We start from the raw sequence: 22459 nt of genomic DNA, 5'->3' as shown, positions 1-22459 counted from the left end.
TAGGCATGAGTCATATCTGATAGCCAATATTCACAAGGCATTAAAAGCCAGTCTCAGGATCAAACAGGTAGGACTTCTCCTTTTCAGAAAGGAAATAGCACAATGGGGAGATAGAGTTATGAGGATCCTACCTTGGGTCAGGGCAAAGTCATCCTCAAAACTTTTCCCAGGCACAGACATCCAGCTTTAGCAGTTCCCAGACTGCAGCACATGCTATTTTTGATTATTGGCTTCATGACAATACGGACAACTATTCCTGCAATCAAAGCTCAAAATGACAGTAAGTTACAGTCACAGGAATTGTGACCTTAAATAGCAAAATTTCACTAACCACGACTTAGACTCGAATATCTTTCCTAATGTTTCCCTAACAGCATTTCATTTATCCTTTACTTATAAATTGAAACTACCCATATTCTGGGGCGTCAGACATACAGCAAATACCTGGTAGTTGACTCATCAATGTGTTGAAGCTACATTTTTAAACCACCTTACACACTTTCAAAATAAAACACACATACTCACAATGTATGCACTCAGAGTTCATCAGTTCTTTCTCTGGAGGTAGATGGCATTTTTCATCATGGGTCCTTTGGAGTTGTCTTGGATCATTGCCTTGATCAGAGTTGCTCAGTTTTTCACAACTGATCATTGTTACAGTATTTCTGCTCACTTCACTTTGTATCACTTTGTATAGACTTCTTAGGTTTTTCTGAAACCATCCTGCTTGTCATTTCTTAGACTAGCTCAATAGTATCCCATGACAATCATATACCACAACTTGTTCAGCTGTTTGCCTATTCATGGGCACTCCTCAATTTCCAATTCTTTGCCACCACAAAAAGATCTGGCATAAATATTTTTGTACAATAGGTTATTTTCCCTTTTAGGGGTAGAGACCTAGTAGTGGTATTTCTGGATCAAAAAGTATTCACAGTTGTATATTCCTTTGGGCTTAGTTCCAAATTGCTCTCCAGAATGGCTGGAGCACTTCATGACTTTAGCAACAGTACATTAGTGTTCCTGCTTTCCTACCTCCCCTCCAGCATTTGTCATTTTCCTTTTCTATCATGTTAACCAATTTGATAGGTATGAGGTGGTATCTCCGAGTTGTTTTAATTTTCATTCCTCTAATCAATAGTGATTAGAGCATTTTTTCATGACTATAGATAGCTTTGATTTCTTTTTTTTTTTTTTAGTGAGGCAATTGGGGTTAAGTGACTTGCCCAGAGTCACACAGCTAGCAAGTGTCAAGTGTCTGAGGCCAGATTTGAACTCAGATACTCCCAACTCCAGGGCTGGTGCTCTATCCACTGCGCCATCTAGCTGCCCCTAGCTTTAATTTCTTTGTTTGAAAACTGTCTATTCATATCCTTTGACCATTTATCAATTGGGAAATGACTTGTATTCTTATAAATTTGACTCAGTTCTCTATCTATTTGGGAAATGAGGCTTTTGTCAGAGAAACTTGATGTAATATGTTTCCCCTAGTTTCTTTCTTTCTAATCTTAGCTGTTTTAGTTTAGTTTTTGCAAAACCTTTTTTAATTTAATATAATACAAATGATCCATTCCATTTCTTGTGATCCTCTTTATCTCTTATTTGGTCATAAACTCTTTCCTTTTCCAGAGATCCGACAGGCACATTTCCCCATGCTCCCCTAATTTGCTTATGGTATCTCTGGACAACAGCAGCCTGGGCTTCATCTTTGCTGATGCTGGTTACGACATGTGGCTGGGGAACAGCCGAGGGAACACCTGGTCCCGCAAACACAAGACACTTTCTGTTTTCCAGGACGAATTCTGGGCTTTCAGGTAGTTCAGGGTGAAGCAGTGAGGGGCAAGTGTTTCCAAAGTGCAGTCTCTGTGCCAGCATTTGGCATTAGGAGAGACATGGGTTTGAATCTTGCTCAAACAGTTCCCAGTTCTGTGACCTTACCTTGGACATATCCTACCATATAGGAGGGTTGGAAGGCTCCATTGAAACAATGTCTACAAAGCATAATAACTGTCACCTCTTTCTAGTAGAGTCTAAGACCCCTGAGGGGAGGAGGTGTTATTATGGGAAAAAGTGTTAAACGTGGAGTCTGGAAGATCTAAGGCCAAATCCTCCCTCAGATACTCAATAGCTGTGTGACCTTGGGCAAGTCACTTGACCTCTGCTTGCCTCAGTTTCCTCATTTGTAATGTAGGGATAATAACTACACTTACCTTCCCAGGGTTGTTGTGAGGAGCAAATGAGAAAATATGTGTATAGTGCTTAGCATAATGCCTGGCACATAGTGAGTGCTACGTAAATGTTAGCTGTTATTATTGTTAAAGTGTTTTGCAAACCTTTTGAGTTATTATTATTACTGTTGCTGTTGTTCTTCTTCTTACTAATATTATTATTGTCATTCTTCTTTAGCAGTGGTGGTGGTAGTAATAGTTGCCATAGCCCTGGTTTCTGGCATAGTTTCTCCTGGCACAGAATAGATCCTTAACAAATGTGAAGTGTGAATTGACTGTTCACATATATCATAAGGAGCCTGGGCTTGGAGTCAGGCTCTGCTTCACCTCTAGTTCCTAGGAGCCCAGTGACCATGGCTCAATTTCACTCAACCACTCTAGGCTTCAGTTTCCTGTTCTGAACAGTGAGCTGGACTTGATGACTAGGGGGCCCTCCCAGCTCTGGCTCCTACCTTCTCTTCCAGGAGAGGCAGGGACTGACTGAATTCCTTTGGGACATTCTGGTTTTGCTTTGCAGCTTTGATGAGATGGCAAAAAACGACCTGCCTGCTGTGATCGACTTTATCCTGAACAAGACTGGTCAAGAGCAAGTGTATTATGTTGGCCATTCCCAAGGCACCACCATTGGTAGGTCATGAACAGTCTGGGTTCTTAATGGTGGTCTTTGTCATCGGAGCTTCAGGCTGAGAACATCCTTCTCTGATCATAGCTTTGCCCTTCTGTGTGTGTGTGTGTGTGTGTGTGTGTGTGTGTGTGTGTGTGTGTACATGTGTATGTGCCCATGTGTAGAAAGAAAAGCTTATGCCAGTCAGTGTTAGTGGTCCAGACAAGGATGGTCAGGTGTTGGGGGCTTAAGCCAGCAGGCCCCCATTTTTAACTGAAGATTGGTCTCCATCTATTTTAACCAAATTAGATTTAAGGCTTGTGGTTCTTGGTTTATTGTGGCTTTGTAAAAATTGGTGACTTAAACATGGGTTTTCCTGGGCCTTTCCCCGCCAGTCCCCAGACTGAGCATCCCTTCTATAGAGTTCAGGACATGCTGGTCCCAACAGCCCTTTGAAGTGGGAGCCAAGACTCATTGACAGACGCCAAGGACATGGGCCTCTTGCTGACTCAGATCCCCAATCTCATGTATACAAGAATATTCCAGAGTGGGAAGCACTTGGGTTGCATCTGGGGGGTGGGGGACAGGTAGGTGGCTCAGTGGATGGATCACCAGCCTTGGATTCAGGAGGACCTGAGATCAAATTCTGCCTCAGACATTTGACACTTACTACCTGTATGACCCTGGGCAAGTCACCTAACCCTCATTGCCCCCCCCCCAAAAAAAGAAAAAAATATTTCATCTGCAGTATTGATACTCCAGGGAGACTCTATAATAAGATCCTGGACCTGATGAAAAAGTATGAATGAAGCCTCCCCCAGGGGGAGTAGTAGCTCAGACCATTGGCTGAATGGCCCTCAGCCAATGGCTATCATTTTGTTTTTTCTAATCGATTTTCCCCTTCCCCAAGCATTTTGTAGGATAAGGTCTCTGACTCATTCTGACTCTGGCCTACAGCATACCACTTTATCTTGTCCACGTGACCTTTGAGCCTGCCTGGGGATGGCAAGGCTGTGTCTCAGGGAAGGGAGCCCTGTTCAGATCCCTCAGAATCCCAGACCTTGAGATGCAGCAAAGGTAGTATAGCTCATGGGGTCAGATTTCCTCCCATTAAAGATGGGGAAGCTGAGGCTCAGAGAGATGACGCTATTAACCCATTTGGCATTTTTAAAACTTCCCAGACCTCTGCCTCCCACTGAGTCCTCCCCAAGTCCTCGTGACCTCCTCCTCTGCCTTCCTCTTTTTTTTCATAAAAGTATTTTATTATTTTCCAGTTTCATGTAGAGATAGTTTTCAACATTTGTTTTTATAAGATTTCTAGTTTCAAATTTTTCTCCCTCCCTCCCCTCCCTCCCCCTCCCCAAGTCATATGTACCATCACATTAAACATATTTCTGCATTAGTCATTCTATGAAAGAAGAATCAGAGAAAAAGAGAAAAACAACAAAAAAAAATAGAAATAGTATGGTTCAATCTACATATATATTCCAGAGTTCTTTTTTTCTGGATTTGGAGAGCATTTTCCATCATCAGTCCTTTGGAACTATCTTGGACCACTGTTTTGCTGAGAAGAGTCAAGTCTATCACAGCTGATCAACACACAATTGTACTGTGTACAATATTCTCCTGGTTCTGCTCATCTCACTCAGCATCAGTTCATGTAAGTCCTTCCAGGTTTCTCTGAAATCTGCCTGCTCATCGTTTCTTACAGCATAATAGTATTCCATTACATTTATATACCACAATTTGTTTAGTCATTCCCCAATTGATGGGCATCCCCTTAATTTCCAATTACTTGCCACCACAAAAAGAGCAGCTATAAATATTTTTGTACATGTAGGTCCTTTTCCCTTTTTTATGATCTCTTTGGGGAAAAGACCTAATAGTAGTATTGCAGGGTCAAAGGGTACTCTGCCTTCCTCTTTCTCATCCTCCCATTACTCCCTTCCAAGCTGTGCCAGATGGATGGTCCCTGAGCCTGGGGAAGAGGCCCAGGTCCTTCCCCTGCCCCTCACCCCAAGCCAGTCTGGTTCCCCCAGCACCCCATTGCCCAGCCCGACCCAGAGTCTTTGGCTGTGTCCCCAGGGTCACCTTCGGGACACCCCACACTGGCCCTGGCTCAGCCAACTTGAGGATGCTAGTGATCTTCACCCCCTCCCTGCAGGGTAGGGGTCCCTGTCCACAGCCCATACTCATGTTCTGGGAGAAATGGGCACCAACAGGGTGGGATTGGAAACCAGCTCCTTGGGCACTCAAACCCATGCTTCAGCCTGGAAGTGCGAGCCAGGAAGTCCCTAATTGATGTACACGTGTTTCAGGTGTCCATTGTGTGAGCATCCAGCGTGCAGGGCCTGGGGAGCCAGTGACAGAAAGAGAGGGAGGAGAGAGAGAGAGAAGAGGGAGGGTTGGTCAGGGGAGGCTCTAGAGGGGGAGGAGGAGCATTGCCAGAGGGGTGAAGGGGGATTCCTGAAGTCAGAGGAAGGGGCCTTATTTGTGTGAAGGTTTGAGCTGCTGCCTTATGTTTGCAGAACCTTGGGGCTTTACAGGTGTGTGCATGGGCATCGGTATGCACACATACGTCTGTATATGTGTGTGTGCACACATGTGCACTCTGGAAGCCCCGGGTCACTGGATGTTTTCCCTTTTGTAGTGCCTGAGGGTCACTGGTAAGTCCCATTTGGCCCATTATAGAGGCACCAAGGCTTTCTTCTTGTACTCTCTTGACCCATTAAAGACAACTTACATTTTTTAAAAATATATTTGTTGTATTAAATAGTTTCTGTTACATGTAAAAAATTCACATTCATTTAAACATTTTTTGAGTTTCAAATTCTTGCCCACCCCTTGACAAGGCAAGCAACATGATATTGATGATGTGTGTGAAGTTATATTTCCATATTAGGCATCTTACAAAAGACAGGCACTCCCTTCCTGCCCCCCCAAGAAAAACAAAATGAAAAAAGTACCAAAAGTTGGTTTCAATCTGCTCAGAGTTCATCAGTTCTCTCTGGAGGTGGGGGGCCTTGTCCATCATGGGCATGCCTTTGGAACCTGTAAGAGGGAACCTTTCACAAAACAATTTCCTTATTTGGTCTTCAAGGCTTTGCTTTAGGGCATCACCTATTGTGTTGAGGTAGGAGACCAAGACCTCAGCTCTGTGTGTCAGCAGTGAGGTCATGACCACGCCTTTTCACAACCCTTTAAAAGTTGGAGGAGCGGTAGGCCTGGCAGCCACTTCTGGCTTCAACTGCTAGCTGCAGGAAGGTGAGCTTTCAAGCCAACCTTCACGTGCTGGTTACTGGAGATTTCCATTACTACACTGTTCATTGACCGTACCCGGAAAACAGAAACCTTGTTTTTTAGGTAAATTTTAGGTCAATATCATACAGCCCCCCAGGGCAGGAGTTGCTTTTGCCTCCTCCCTATGTGACAGCACAGGGCCTCAGAGCTCTGCTTAATTGATAAATGTTGAGTTGGAATGGGAGCCTGGACTTTGCTAGAACGTCTAGCATTTTAGCCCAAAGCTTCCTTCTCTGTGTGGTAGGCAGCTCTCCACCTTTGTGTCTTTTCCCATTAGGTTATCCCACTTAATTTTTATGTGGAGATCTGGCCTCTCTTAAGGTTTAAAAAAAGACAAAAAGGAATCACATTCCGTGAGATAGGTTGCGTTCTGTATCACTCTGTTGAGATCAACTGGAGAGTCAGAAGATAGCAGTATTCCAGATGTAGACTGGACAGAGCAGCTGTGGGGGTGTGGTGAGGGTGTTGGGGAGGCTGGCTCCTTGCAGCCAATCACTCAAAGACCTTCGCTTCATGGGCAGAACTCTTCTACAGTTAGTATCCAGCAGGTGGTGTTATTCCAATCGTTACACGTGTCAGTACCACACAACAGTAGTTAGTCCCATCACAGATTCCTAGGTATATGGTGGTAGTGGGGGCAGTGGTTGTTAATGTCCCCTTCTCTTTTCTCCATAGGGTAGGTCTGATTTTCTTGAAAGAAAAAATGTTGTTTTCAAAACTATCATCGAACTTATTTCGACAAGGTTTTTGTTCATTCACACCCTCGTTTGTATTCCCCACCTCCTATGGTCCTCCATCCATGGAACATAATTTTGCTAGAGATGCAAAATTCCACGCCCACATCACGCGTCCTGTTCAGATTGTCCAGGAAAGAGGTGAGTTTCAGGTGATCCCTGGTCTCAGCAGTGTGGCCTGCTCTGGCTGGGTGAGCAGTTCATGGAGGTAGAATTGAGGGGCTTCTGAAAAGGAGAGATTATTCTGGAGATGTGGGAGGAAATGGCAGTGGGACCTTGCTCAATTCATTCTAACCACCAGAGGTTCAACCTCTGGACTCTTAGCTGCAGGTTAAAAGCTGGCTTTTGCTCACCCCAACCCAGGCAACCCTGCTTGTCTTTTTAGGTCAAAGTAGGATGTTAGCCAGGGGCTCCAGTTAGTGAATGAACCATCGACATGTTGTGTTTGTCCCATTGCTCCAGCTTGCTCCCTCTTGGGTTGAGTTTAGCGCTTCCTCAGTTTCCTTCCTTGTGCTCTGACATCCCCTGTGGCATCCCTCCTTTCCCAGTAGCCAACATTCTGTGCTCAAACTCCGTTTGTCCCCACAAAACCATCCTTGTGATGGAGCCTCTGCCCCTTCCTGGAAAAAGCCAGAGGGTAAGGATTATGACACAGCACATTAATTTTTTCTGATGAAGATACCAGCATTCATTTCTGGTATGTGTGTGTGTTATGTGAAAAGAGAGATGTGTTTTTGTTTTGTATCAGTGTGGGTGCTCTGTCCATAAACTTGATGCTTTGTTATCATCTTTTATTTGGGGGGGCGGGGCAATGAGGGTTAAGTGACTTGCCCAGGGTCACACAGCTAGTAAGTATCAAGTGTCTGAGGTCAAATTTGAACTCAGGTCCTCCTGAATCCAGGGCCCATGCTTTATCCACTGTGCCACCTAGCTTGACTTTCTTTGTCACCTTATTAACACTAAATCAGAAAATGACATCAGTCATCCATGACATGTGCCCCCTGATTTATATATCTTCCTTGTTGTTGTTCCTCTCACATTATTTTGGGTGCTAGAACTTGTTTGAATTGGCTGCGCCGTGCCATCACTTGGAAAACTGCACACTCTCTGGTAACCTCATAAAATAATCTTTCCTTCTAGGCATTTCCGTATGGGATGGGGAAGGGAGACGCTATTTTGATTTTTCAATTGCCTTCGGTACTCTAAACCAAGGATACCACCACCCAAAAATTGGAAGAGTTCTAACAAGGCAGGCCTTTACGTTGTCCATGACTACCAGAGCTTTCTGTTATAAGGAATTGCATGATTATGCCCAATATGTGACATCTATATTCCAATGTCACAAGATTCTTCCTATGAATTCAGGTAAGATGATGAATCTAATAACAAATCTTCATGATGAAAAAGAATTCTGACCGGATTGATGGGGAACTTAATGAAAATTTTTTTTTAAACCCATGAAAAAGTCATGGAAGCTGGAGAAACAGCCTGCAAATTATCTGGAAGGTGGGGGAACACTGTCAAGGGAGATCTTGAACATGAAGATAAGATTATTTCTCCAGGTATGTCAAGCTGTTGGGTGTATATTACTTAGTCTTTTTTACTAGGTTTCCTTTTTATCCATTGTACATTTGGCTTTTTTTTACTTTTTTAGGGGAAAATTGTGTTGTTAAATGTTTAGATTTTGTTGTAATAATTGATTCTGTTTTTCTTCATTGCAGCTCAGAACTACAGGGGTCGAACATCTGATACATATAGTTCATCAGACCCAACAAGGTATGATGGCTTCTTGCATTTAGTGCAATCTTCCAAAAGCTTTTCCAGCTTGATGAATATGTAGGTCTCTTTGTGCTCCAGCCATCTGTGTTTGGTGCAGTTTAGTAGATTTTCATAGAGCAGGTTCCTTCTTTGTCATCTGAAGTTCTGGGGCTTCTTACCTCTGTGTCCCTCCTTCCAAGTTGGCATGAGGTTTGCCAAGATGACTGCAGCTGCAGTTGTGTCAGCACCACACAACAGTAGTTAGTCCCATCACAGATTCCTAGGTATATGGTGGTAGTGTGGGGCAGTGGTTGTTAATGTCCCCTTCTCTTTTCTCCATAGGTTAAGTCCAATTTTCTCGAAAGAGAAAATGTTGTTTTCAAAACTATCATCGAATTTATTTAGACGAGATTTTCACTCAGGAACTCCATTGTTTGCCTGCCCCGACTCCTCTGGTTCTCTGTACATGGAATATATTTTTGCTAGAGAAGCAAAATTCTGCATCCCTCTTGCACGTCCTATTCCGGTTGTCCTGGAAAAAGGAAAAGGTGAGTTTCAAGTGAACCCTGTTCTCGACACTGTGGCCTGCTCTGGGTGGGTGAGGAGTTCATGGAGGTAGAATTGAGGGACTTCTGACAAGGAGAACAGATTATTCTGGAGATGTGGGGGGAAATTGCGGTGGGACTTTGCTCAGTTCATTCTAACCACTAGAGGGTTCAACCTCTGGACTCTTAGCTGCAGGTTAAAAGCTGGCTTTGCTCAACCCAACCCAGTTGACCCTGTAGTCTTTTTAGGTCAAAATTGGGATGCCAGGGAGCCCCAATTAGTGAATGAACATCCCAGTGATATTGTGTTTGTCCCATTGCTCCAGCTTGCTCCTTCTTAGGGTTGAGTTTAGCGCTTCCTCAGTTACCTTCCCTGTGCTCTAACATCCCCTCTGGCATCCCTCCTTTCCCTGTAGCCACAAAGGGCCCCCTTCACAACAGCCAGAATTCTGTGCTCAAACTCCCTGTTTGTCCCCAAAACCACCCTTGTGATGATGAAGCTTCTGCCTCTCCCTGGGAAAAGCCAGAGGGGAAGGATTATGACACAGCCCCTCAGCACATGAACTTTTTCTAATGAGATACCAGCATCCATTTCTGGCATGTGTGTGTGTGTGTGTGTGTGTGTGTGTGTGTGTGTGTGTGTGATGTGAAAAGAGAGGTGCATTTTTGTTTGGGTATCAGTGTGGCTGCTCTGTCCATAAGCTTGATGCTTTGTCAATTTATTAAGACTAAATCAGAAGGTGACATCAGTCATCTATGACATGTGCCCCCTGATTTATCTATCTTCCTTGTTGATCTGGGTATTTGAGTTCGCTAGATAAATTCCTCACATTCATTATTTTGGGTGCCAGAACCCATCTGAATGTCTGCTGTGAACCATGGCTGTGTGGTGCCATCCCTTGGAGAACTGCACACTCTCTGGTAACATCATAACATAATCTTTCCTATTCTAGGTGTATACGTATGGGACGTCGAAGGCAAACGCTATTTTGATTTTATTAGTGGTTTTGGTGCTTTAAACCAAGGGCACTGCCACCCTAAAATTGTGGAGGCCCTGATAAGGCAAGCCTCAACATTGTCCATGACGACCAGAGCTTTGTATAATACAGAAGTGGGTGATTTTGCCCAATATGTGACATCTATGTTCTGTTATGATAAAGTTCTTCCTATGAACTCAGGTAAGATGATGAATCTAACATCTTTATGATGAGAAATAATTTTTTCATTTTTGACTGGATTGATGGGGAACTTAATGAAAATCTTTTTTTTTTAAACCCATGAAAAAGGTGTTGAGGCTGGAGACACCGCATGTAAATTAGCAAGAAAATGGGCATACTCTGTCAAGGGAGTTCTTAAACATCAAGCAAAAATTATTTTCCCGGGTATGTCTAGTTGCTGGGTGTGTATTATTGTCTTTTGGTACAATATTTCTTTTTTATTCATTGGAACCTTGGGCTTTTTTTTTTACTTTTTAGGGGGAAATTGTCTTGTTTTTGAATGTTTGGATTTTGTTGAAATAATCGATTCTGTTTTTCTTCTCTGCAGTTGGGAACTTCTGGGGCCGATCATTAGCTGCCATTTCGAGTTCATCAGATTCAAAGTGTTACGAGGATTTTGGGCCTTTTATGCCGGGTTTTGACATCATCCCCTACAATGACTTGAGTGCTCTTGAGGTGGTGTTTTTGCCTTTATAGTCTGACACACTGGAGTGGGGAAGGGCAGTTTCTCAGCCTCTTTTGGCAGGAGGTAGCTAGAGGCCCAGGGTGTTTGGGCTTTGAGCTCTGCCATGTCAAACTGCAATACAATGAGGCTCTTCTGTTACTGAGCTCATTGCAAGCCTGGGTTTGTGTATCTGGAGCTAATTTAGAACAATGGGCTGTGGTCTGTGTGTTGTGGACAGCACCTGTAACACAGACTAACTGAGGGGCAGGGGTGGTGGTGGGGGGGGAGTCAGGCCTCCAGAGCTCCTGCTTGATTGAACTGGCAGATGAATCTGCATCAGTGACCCTGTAACATGTCTTCCCAGCCAAGTTTTCTGATGCACAGGGGCCCTGCACTGCAGCCTTCCAATCTGAATCTCAGAGAGGGAAAGGAGTGGGGTGGCACTGTAGTGATTCCCCTTTTCTCTTCCCAACTCGGCCTAGAGTGCCCTTCAGGATCCCAACGTGGCTGCTTTCATGGTGGAGCCGATACAAGGGGAAGCTGGGGTCATCGTCCCCGATCCTGGATACCTGTCGGGAGTCAGAGATCTGTGCACAAAGTATAATGTGAGTAATGCTGACTGGGGAACCAGCAGCCCTCCTGCTGGGGCCCAGAGCAGGTGGAGGTGCTCAGGAAAATCTAAAGGCATAGCTATCCTTACCTGAGGGCCTTGATTCTTAAATGATGCTCATGCCCTTGAGCTACCATAAGCTGATGGATGATGCAGTGAGTCACCTGTAGGCCCAGCCAGCTGCAGGCTGCTTTGATCCCAGGGGATCTTTGTCTGGTGTAGCCATTTGATCAGAATAATCCTGATCTTTGCTGATAATTTCTAACTCTTAGTTTGGGGAGGAATTCTCTGCTGCCACTTCCATTTTTAACAACATGGTGGCTAGGGGACAGACAGAGACAGCAGTCTTAAACAAGGATGAGAAGATGACGTGAGATGAAACAGGTCATTAGAACAGACAAAAGCAGTGAGGCTGCAGAACTGGGCTGTCTGGGACAGTTCTTTGGTTTTTAGAGACATTTTTGATATTTAGGGACACTGCCCATCCACCTGGGCCAGGCCTCACCTTGTAAATCAGCAAAGGCTCTCCCCCTGAGAACCTCATTCCACTGATAAACTGGGATTGGGTTTGGTTCCTCAGGCTCTGTAACTAACCCAGAAATTTGTTTTCCTTTTAGGTTTTGTTGATTGCTGATGAAATACAAAGTGGCCTGGGCAGAACTGGAAAGTGGCTAGCTGTTAATCATGAAAATGTGAAGCCTGACATTCTCTTACTAGGGAAATCTCTTTCCGGAGGTGTATGCCCTGTAAGCTTTCACCCTCCTCCCTGTGTACTAAAGTCAATCCTGGCTTTGGAGAAGACACTTTGACAATGCCCTCTTTCTTTCTAGGTATCAGCTGTATTATGTAATAGCGAAATCATGTCAACCCTGAAGCCAGGGGAGCATGGATCAACTTTTGGTGGTTTTCCTGTGGCCTGCAGAGTGGCCATAGCATCCCTAAAGGTATGACATGCTCTGAGAGCTGGCATCTTCAAGTACATTTAATTGAGGGTGGAACATGTAAAAAGGTCCCAGTCGGCTGACTTATATGAGCCCCCCCGCCACAGCCTTGACCTGGAGGGGGCCATTATATCCTCATTCATATTAATCTGCCTTAAAAAGTGTTGGGCCCTAATTGATGTGTGTGTTTGTGTGTTAAAGGTTTTGGAGGAGGAGAGATTGCCAGAAAATGCCCACAAGATGGGCAATATTTTTAGAAGAGAACTTGAGAACCTGCCCTCTAGCATTGTGTCAGAAATCAGAGGGAAAGGTTTGCTCAATGCTATGATTATCAAGGAGACCAAAGGTATGGAGGCATACACTTGTGATGGAAATTCCACTTAAGGGGGAAGTGGGGTTTAGGAAGATCTAAAATTTAGAGGGCTTGATTTGATTAACAGATGGTGGTGTCTCTCATAAAACTGTACTTTTACTTTTCTCTTTAGATTTCACCGCTTGGACTGTGTGTCTTCGCCTCTGTGCCAATGGGCTTCTGGCCAAACCTACCCATGGCAATATCATCCGGCTGTTGCCACCCCTTGTGATCAAGGAACATGAAATCCGAGAGGCTGCAGAAATTATCAAGAAGACTATTTCTTCTTTCTAAAGATGGTTTATTACATAAAATACTATCATAATTGGCAGCTGGCTAGACCATTTTGTTTTTCAGAGGATTGTTTGTTTTCCACAGTATAAATAGGTAGCTGGGTGGAAGCAGGAGGTATATTTATGTGGCTGAAAGCCCCTGCTCAGGGTGAGCGGCATGATGATCAGTGCACTTACAACAACATCTTAAAGAGTTTTATTTTTGTTCTAACTTTTCAAAAAAAAAAAGGAATCATGTTGCACTTTGCTGTTTTTTAACTGAGAAGATCGTACTGAAGTAACTGATCTTTTCTAATCTATTAAATGGGCTGACACCATGTATGTGCCTAACATCTTTAAAATGACGAAAGTATTAGGCCACCGAGCCTGAAACATGTAATGTTGTATGTTCTGTTTATACATTTTTATCAACTTTTGCCACCTTGTAGAATAAGAAAGGCACAAAAACTTGTATTTTGAAACTTTTATTATTAAACGGAAGATTTGCTTCACTTCAAGTGAGAATCAGGAAAGTCCAGGGGCGGATGTTTGGTTCATGAACTTGTTCATCCAACACCTAGGAAGAGAAAGTCAGAAGCCGACCTGAAGCTCACCAACACCAGTGCCTGGGGGTGGGGGAGGGTCTTTATTTTTGTGGGGCCGGCCCCACCATCAGCTGCTGTTCTAAACTCTGCAGCCTTTTCTTACACTTTGAAATTCTGTTTACAACTAAAAATAAAGTCTCAAAGTGTCTTTATTTAAGATGTCTGTTCACTAGTGATTTCTTGACTGTAAGGGGCCAAATTTAGTATGGGAAGATTAATTGGGCCGGCTCGCCTTAATATTGGGGTAAGAAAAGAAATTAACAATCTCTTTCAAAAACACAAAACATTTATTAATGGGAACAAATTTAAAACACAAGTGAGGTTCATAGAGCTAGGAACAATATATAAATCTCTGGGGTAAAAAGGCCCCAGGCACCCCGAATCTGCCTCCAGCCTGGCCAGCTCCAAAGAGCTAGCTTTGCCTCAAAAACACAAACTCGCCACCACTGAAATCTGTAGTTCCGAGGAGAATTAGCTTGCAGTTTCCTCTGTTCTTGTCTGAAGGTCAAAACACCAACAGCTCCTCTAACTGTCTACCTTCCTTCCCCAAAACTCTCCTCAGGAAAACTCCCCTCGCCCTATTCCTCTAGCTGCCTCTGTCTCTAATTCTCCCTTCCACAGGAAGGGGGCAGGGTACTTCTTAGTCATGCTGAGTCTCCAGTCGGCTCAGCGCACCCACGTGGGCTGTCTCCATTATAATCTGGCCACACCCATGTGAACTCATGTGGGGAGCTATATGGGGAGGTTTTTAGTTAGTTTCAATAAATGTTCTGTGGTAAAATATGAAAGTTTTTAACAGTCGGTTAGGATAACTGAAAGACGCCAGTTTTTCAAGGACCACCCTTTTGGGGAGGAGATGAACAGTCTGCCTGCTGCGCATGTCAGACTGCCTGCCGGGTAGTCCGCCTGCTGCGCATGTCAGACTGCCTGCCAGGTACAGTGCGCCTGCTGCGCATGTCAGACTGCCTGCCGGGTTTTTTGGGACTTCCGGGGTGGAGAGAAGGAGAGTAGCCTTTTTTTTGCCGGCTTGGCGGGACGCCGGGCGGCGCGGCACAGACGGTCTGACTCACTCCAAAGGTGGCCTAAATCGGTTTGGTGAGTTTTTATAAGGAATATAGACTAAGCCTAGATTTAAGACGATTTGTACTGTATTTCTGTTTTCCTATCCTTCTAATCAACAACACCTTATATACAATAAAGGCTCTATCTAGAAAACCAGAAGCTTCTTCCATTTACTAGTCTGGGAGATGAGTTAAGGGAAGGGTTAAGTAGGGGAGATTTATGATCTAATATCCAATTTTAAATCTCACAGTTTGGCGACCCCGAAGGGACCTTAAGGACCCTCCCACCCTCCCTAGTTTGGCCATAAGCCGGCTAATTCGGTGGATTTTCCAAATACCCCCCCCCCCCCCCCGCGGACTTTCCCTTTGTCTAATCTCCCTTAAAGACTTTAAGCCTCTAAAAGTCTTGCTTTAAACAGAAAAGCCAGCCCAGTTTAAAGGGCAAGATGCTAGAATATTCTACCATCCCTTTGATTTTTCTCATCGGAATGTATTGGGACAGCATAACATCCCGACTTAGAGGAATAGTTTACTCAATGGTCCTTCATAACATTATTGGTTTTTTCCTCATTCAGGCAGCAAAAGGTTTTTTGTATAATAGTATACGTGAGAATCTTTGGGAAAATACGTTTAATATAAGTAGAAATTTTATGCCTGCAATTGAAATACCTTTTAATACCACATCCATAGTTCATACGACTAAGGATTTTATTTTTTTTTGTTGTTTTTTTTTTGTTTTTGTTATTATCATTGTTTTTGTTATTATCATTGTTATGATGTGGGGGAAACTCTCACATATGGAGAGAGACCTCAAAATGGCTGTTTCTACTAGAGATGATCCAAGTTCAGAATCAGATCAGCAGAAACTACTCCCTCTGCAGGAAGCTATAGAACATAGTAAGAAGGGAGTGCCAATTCAAGTCAGAAAATATAGCCCCTTTAGACCAAGTGACTTGAGCGCATGGAAATCAATCATCCCTAGTTTTGAGAAAAATCCAAACACTGTAATTTCACAGTTAAGGACTATATTTAATGCATATCAACCCAGTTGGGCTGATGTTACTTGCCTTTTGGAAACTTTACTGTCCCCAACTGAGATTACAGATATTATCTCAGCAGGAAATGCCCTTGTTGCGAAAGGTAAGGCCGATGTGGAATGGCCTCTAAAGGATCCAGAGTGGAATTATAATGATGATAGGGATTTCCAAAGATTAAAAGATGCTAGAGAAACACTTCTGAAGGGAATGGAATCTTGCTCTAGAAAACCGGAAAACTGGCAGAAATTTTTAAGCCTACCTCAGGAGGCTAATGAAAGACCAAACAGATTTTATGATAGACTTTGTGAGGCCGCTAGACAGTACACCAGATTGGATCCAGTAGATTTAAGAGATTCCTGTATCATTCTCAACACATTTGTTTATAATTCACTGCCAGAAATACGCAGATACTTTCTGAAACAATGTCCAGACTGGAGAAATCTCTCAGTAGATAGAATTAAGGAACTTGCAAATTATGTCTTTGACTCACGTGAGGAAGATCCAGATCACCCTAAACAGAGCATTCTGGCACCAGCGATTCCTAGTCAGCCATGTGGACACTGGAACAAGGACACTAAGGTGTGTTGTTACTGTCGTAAGGAGGGGCATGAATTGAGAGAGTGTAGGACTTGGAGAAGAAATTCTAATTCTAATTACAGGCGAAATCAAAATAGAAATAGATCTTTTTGGAGGAATACAGAAAGGCAGTACCAGAATAATGGTAACCAAGACCCCCCTCAGAAGAGGACACAGGAATGATGGTGTCTTGGGGAGGAATGGAACATAGATAATGAAAGCCATATATTCCCAGATCCGGATTTTTTGAATGCACTTGTGCCAGTCCATTCACCTCCCCAGAGTAATGAACCACATGTCACCTTAAAAGTGGGGGAGACTTATTATGATTGTCTGCTAGACACAGGAGCCTCTAAATCAGTATTAGTAAGCAAACCAGATGCTGGGTGTAGACCTGTAGGATTTTTGAATGTAGTGGGAGTCTCAGGAAAGAGCCAGAGAGTGGCAAAATTGAATCCTCGCATGGTATCTATGGGGCCCTTAACAGTGGAACATTCATTTTTACTCATGCCTGATGCCCCTGTAAATTTATTAGGTCGTGATCTCCTTTGCAAGCTTAGAGCAACCATATCTTGTGCTCCAGATGGGGCTGTCTCCTTACAATTGCCAGAGGATACTGTTCATTTATTACCAATTTTACTTACAGAAGCTCAAGGAACAGCAGGGGAGGTATCCAAAATCCCCTCTGACATTCCTGAGTCTTTATGGGCCTCATCCCCTAATGAGGTGGGGCTCCTTAAGTCTGCCATGCCTGTTACCTTTAAAGTTAAGGGGGGACCACCCCCCTCCATTCCACAGTATCCATTGTCTAGGGAAGCAATAGAAGGGATCACCCCTATAATTGAGGCTTTGAAAAGCCAGGGTATTATTATTCCATGTCATCACTCTCCATGCAATACTCCCATTTTGCCAGTTAAAAAACCCAAGCCTGGGCCAGATGGTAAACCTGTTTATCGTTTTGTGCAAGATCTTAGAGCGATTAATAATTATGTTATTCCTAGACATTCCATAGTTCCAAACCCGGCTACGATAATTTCATCGATTCCCTATGAATCTACATGTTTCACAGTGGTAGACCTTTGCTCTGCCTTTTTCTCCATACCAGTACATGAGGACTTCCAATATTTATTTGCTTTTACCTGGAAAAATAGACAGTGGACCTGGACTAGACTCCCACAGGGATTTGTAGACAGTCCCACATTATTTTCCCAAATTTTACAGCAGGATCTGGCCTCTATTACCTTTAAGGGCTCCATACTAGTACAGTATGTTGATGACTTACTTTTGGCCTCTCCTAATGCTGAAATTTGTCAGGAAGATAGCCGTCACTTACTGCTGGAGCTGCACAAGAGAGGACACAAGGTTTCCAAGACAAAGGTACAATGGTGTTTGCCCCAGGTAGAATATTTAGGATTTATTTTGGCTGCTGGAACTCGCTCTGTCTCTTCTAAAAGAGTCCAGGCCATTCAACAACTCTCTGCCCCCACTACTAAGAGGCAGTTGAGAGCCATTCTGGGAGCAGCTGGGTACTGTAGACAATGGATACCCTCTTTTGGTGAAATTACTAAACCCCTCATAGCTCTTACAAAAAGTTCTGTTCCAGACAGTTTACAGTTGGATCCCCAGCATCTCTCAGCCATAAAAGAATTAAAACGGGCCTTGTTATCAGCACCTGCCCTAGGACTGCCAGATTATAGTAAGCCTTTCACTCTCTTTGTGCATGAACAAAGGGGGGTGGCTTCTGGAGTCCTGACTCAGTCACTGGGGCCTAACCAACGTCCTATAGCCTACTATTCAATTCAGCTGGACCCTGTAGCGGCTGGAGCGCCACCTTGCCTTAGAGCAGTGGCGGCCACAGCGCTTTTGGTAGAAAAAGCCTCTGATTTGGTCCTAGGTAACCCTCTAACTGTGCAATGCCCTCACGAAGTGGAGGCTCTCTTACTACGTCACAGGACACAAGCCTTTTCAGATCAAAGGCTGGCTAAGTATGAAATAACCCTGTTAGGTAATGAGAATATCACTTTAAAACGCTGCACAGTTCTTAATCCAGCAACACTACTCCCTAATTTACCATTCTCGGGGGAACCGTTGCATGACTGTGCTTCTTTAGTTGATATGGCTGAAAAACCCCGTGATGATCTTTTTGATACACCTTTAGAAAATCCTGATCTTGTCCTCTATACAGATGGTTCCTCATTTATGAGAGAGGGAACCCGTTTTACTGGAGCTGCTGTAGTTTCTGATTATGACACCCTCTGGGCAGCTTCTCTGCCTTCCCATTTTAGTGCACAGGCTGCTGAACTTGTGGCTCTTACACAGGCCTGTAATATAGCTAAAGATAAGAGTGCCACCATTTTTACTGACTCGAAATATGGCTTTGGCATATGCCACTTTATTGGTATGATTTGGCGTCAACGAGGCTTTCTAACATCCTCGGGCAAGGCTATTGCCAATGGGGACCTTATCAAGGACCTCTTAGATGCCCTAAAACTGCCTTCTTCCCTAGCCGTTGTACATTGCCCTGCCCACACAGGGAATAGTGATCCTGTTTCAAAGGGAAATGCACGAGCCGATTCTGCAGCCAAGCTAGCTGCATTAGAAGCTCCTGAACATGTATTTAACCTTTCACCTTCTGAGGATATTCCTTCCAACCTAACCTATGACGATTCTGAAGTAGAAAAGTGGAAAAAGAAATTTAAGGCGAAACAGATCAATGGCATCTGGGTGTCTCCGGAAGGTAAGCCATTTCTTCCCCGGAAATTCTACCACCAGGTATGCCTCTCTGTTCACAGAAAAGGCCATTTTGGTACACAAGGCATTGTAGACTCTATTAAGAGAACCTGGATAGCACCAGGTGTGACTAATACAGCATCTCGAATCTGCTCGGGCTGCTCCACATGTCAGTCTTATAATCAGTATGCTTTTAAGGCCAAAGCTTATGGAGGGCGTCCTCTAGCATATACACCTTTTGAGCACTTACAAATTGATTATATTACTATGCCAAAAGCAGGACATTATAAATTTTGCCTTGTTATAGTTGATCAGCTCACTCGGTGGGTGGAGGCCTTTCCCAGCCCCCGAGCCACAGCTGCCTTTGTTGCCAAAATTCTTCTTAAAGAGATAGTACCTCGTTTTGGCCCACCAGCCCGCATCGATTCTGACAAAGGCACACATTTCACTGATTCGATTTTATCCCAAATCTATTCTTTCTTGGGAGTGACTCCAAAATTCCACACGCCCTACCATCCACAAAGTTCAGGCCAAGTCGAACGTATGAATAAAGAGCTTAAGAGTATGATTGGCAAATTATGTACTGAAACCCATTTGAAATGGCCTGATGTTCTACCATTGGCATTATTCTATCTACGAAGTAGACCAAGAGGAGAACTTCATATATCTCCTTATGAAATGCTTTTTGGTCACCCTCCTATCCAAGCTAAAACTTTTTCCCCAGTTTATACATCACTGGTGGGAGGTGATACTTCTGTTGCTTCCTATATACAGGAATTACAGACCAGGCTACGTGAACTCCATGAGGCAGGAGCTGTGGTCCAGGCAGGACCATTAGACTTTTCATTGCATAACTTCAACCCAGGAGATAAAATATATGTAAAGAATTTTCAGAAAACCAGTGGAACTCAACCTGCCTGGGAAGGACCTTTTCAGGTATTATTGACAACTCCTACTGCCATTAAAATTGGTGAAAAAGACTCATGGATTCATTGCTCTCATATAAAGCCTGCACCATTCATAGGTGAAGAGATTTCAGATAGACCTGAGGTAGACGCTAAAGAGGTAAAAACCCTAAAGATAGCAACTGTTAAAGAGCAAAGAGAGTTCAGAGGAAAAAGGCAGTTCCCATTTAATAATCCCACTGATCAGTTAAATGCTTTGGGACTCAGTCTTCGTAAAGTATCAGGAGACGGAAATTGCCTTTTTAGGGCTTTAGCAGACCAGCTAGAAGGTCACTGTAGAAATCATCTCAGACACAGACAAGAAGCTGCTTCTTATATGATTAACCATAGACAAGAGTTTGAGTCTTTTATAGTAAATGACTCCCCTTTTGAAGAATATGTTGATGAATTAAAGAAATTTGGAAAGTGGGGAGGAAATGATTCAATTGTAGCATTTGCTAAGCAGCATCAGCTGAATGTTGTGGTTCATCAATTAAATCAGCCTTTATTGAAAATCAGTGGCACAGACAAAACTGATGCTAGAGAACTCCACATTTTCTACCATAAAGAACATTATGACAGCATTAGAAAGATCAATGACAATTCAGAAACCCCTGCCACTTTGGCATGCAGAGAATTGGGGAACCAGTTAAAACAATGTGGCATACCCCAAACTCTAGCAGCTTAAATACCTTAAAATTTAACAAGCATTTCCTTCCACAGGCAAAAGCACTGAAGCACATGGCCTAGTTTTCTGGCCCACCTCAATTTCTCCCACCCTTTTCCCTACCCTATACCTATTTTTTTTTTTATTTTATCCTTTTTGCTTTTTGTTTTGTTTTGACTTTTGAAAGGCACTGAAAAGACCTGGAATTCACCACACCTTTAAATTCTTTAAGAGCACAAAAGGGTGCTTACCGAATCTTTTGCCTTTTATTTTTGGTTTTTGGTTTTGCTTTGTTTTTTTTTTTACTTTTGTTTCTTTTGCTTTTCTTTAAAAACCCGATTTTGTAAACTAAGTGACTTTTCAAAGGCATTTTAAGTATATGCTATTGAATATTGAATCTTGCTTATTGAAGTCTTATTTCTTTTTGATGAATTAATCACCACTTTAAGTATCTGCTACTGTTATACTAGAGAATTCATGTATAAGATGATGTGGTCTAATTGCTAAAAGAAGATTATGTAATAATGTCTAAAAGAAGATTATGTAACAATGTCTAATATAATCAGCTATTTACATTCGTTTATTATTTATATGTCATTATACTCTGGGTATGGTTTGGAATTATTGTATATATCACTAATATATTCTCAGTTATGCAGCATAGCACACATTTTTACCATCATATTGTCTTTGGTGAAATTAATGAGATTTCAGAAATATGGAAACTTATCATTTCAGAGACTAACTTGCTGTGAACTCTGATGCAGGCCCTGGAGAGAATATATGTGCAACAAAAGGAGAGACAGGTATACGTAAGTCCATGGTTTGCTTATGATGGTGACTATGTAGAGCACAATTACTAGGCACAGTCCAGTATTCATCCTCTCTCCCTCCTAATTTAACCTAATTTAACTGAACTTATTTATCTTTTTATCTCAGTTGAATTCACCTGTGGCCTAGCACAATCACTGGCTGTCTCAGAACCATGAGATATGGTATGATAACCTTTCCATAACATTTTCAGGTGTCATGAACACATACTAAATTTGGCTTTGATCCAGACACATGGTGGTAAAAAGTGTTACACATTGCATAACTACCTCAACCCTCTATTACAAGTCTAACCATATAAAGGAGGGAATGTAATGGAATTTATTAATTTGATCATTGACAATGCTATGCTAAGGTTTTAAAAATACAGCAATTCAAACAGTTAAAGAAGATAATCCAGCTTTCCAGACCAGAGTCCAGAATCCAGTTTTCCAGACCAGAATCCAGTTTCCTCCTGATGACATCTTACCACTTCAAGAAGACAAGAGAACTCAGAGACTTTATATGAACTGTTTTGCTTTATTAGCTTTTACTATCTCCTTTCTGTTATATACTATCTGTAACATGTACTCTCTGCAGAGGCTCTCCCTTTGCAAGACTAATGTCAAAGCGTCGGTTCATGAGGAAAAAAAAAAAAAATCGCCCCTCTGGACAAAAACTTTCCTCTCTTCCTTTTCTGTATTGTTGTTCGCATATTATTAGTCAGCAAAAGTTATTATGTTCTTTTTACTGTTCCATCAAGGAAACATTCCGTTTCTTGAGGAAGCAAAGGGGGGAAATGTGGTAAAATATGAAAGTTTTTAACAGTCGGTTAGGATAACTGAAAGACGCCAGTTTTTCAAGGACCACCCTTTTGGGGAGGAGATGAACAGTCTGCCTGCTGCGCATGTCAGACTGCCTGCCGGGTAGTCCGCCTGCTGCGCATGTCAGACTGCCTGCCAGGTACAGTGCGCCTGCTGCGCATGTCAGACTGCCTGCCGGGTTTTTTGGGACTTCCGGGGT

The 22459-nt window shown here is 43.1% G+C and overlaps 1 protein-coding gene and 1 pseudogene across 1 annotated transcript; both read left to right on the top strand.

Annotated features, from left to right (window-relative positions):
- Window positions 1–1671: 1671 nt before the first annotated feature.
- Window positions 1672–6162, top strand: LOC122738167 (annotated as a pseudogene).
- Window positions 6163–9090: 2928 nt separating this feature from the next.
- LOC122738166 (ornithine aminotransferase, mitochondrial-like) lies at window positions 9091–13028 on the top strand. The gene is made up of 9 exons (XM_043980232.1): window positions 9091–9172; window positions 10123–10347; window positions 10456–10551; window positions 10715–10842; window positions 11314–11436; window positions 12059–12187; window positions 12272–12385; window positions 12584–12728; window positions 12868–13028. The coding sequence occupies exons 1-9, from the start codon at window positions 9091–9093 to the stop codon at window positions 13026–13028; spliced, it is 1203 nt and encodes a 400-aa protein (XP_043836167.1).
- The last annotated feature ends 9431 nt before the right edge of the window (window positions 13029–22459 follow it).

The sequence above is a fragment of the Dromiciops gliroides genome, chromosome 2, assembly GCF_019393635.1.
Source record: "Dromiciops gliroides isolate mDroGli1 chromosome 2, mDroGli1.pri, whole genome shotgun sequence".
NCBI classification, from domain to species: domain Eukaryota; kingdom Metazoa; phylum Chordata; class Mammalia; order Microbiotheria; family Microbiotheriidae; genus Dromiciops; species Dromiciops gliroides.
Note: the sequence above shows the minus strand (reverse complement) of the source record. Positions and strands in the feature narration are given on the sequence as shown.

Bases quoted from the DNA above. Each gene is read 5' to 3' on its own strand.
- LOC122738166 (XM_043980232.1), top strand. From the start codon at position 9,091: ATGGAATATATTTTTGCTAGAGAAGCAAAATTCTGCATCCCTCTTGCA. The intron at 11,437-12,058 runs GTGAGTAATGCT...TTTTCCTTTTAG, and splicing joins ATCTGTGCACAAAGTATAAT to GTTTTGTTGATTGCTGATGA. The intron at 12,188-12,271 runs GTAAGCTTTCAC...CTTTCTTTCTAG, and splicing joins TTTCCGGAGGTGTATGCCCT to GTATCAGCTGTATTATGTAA.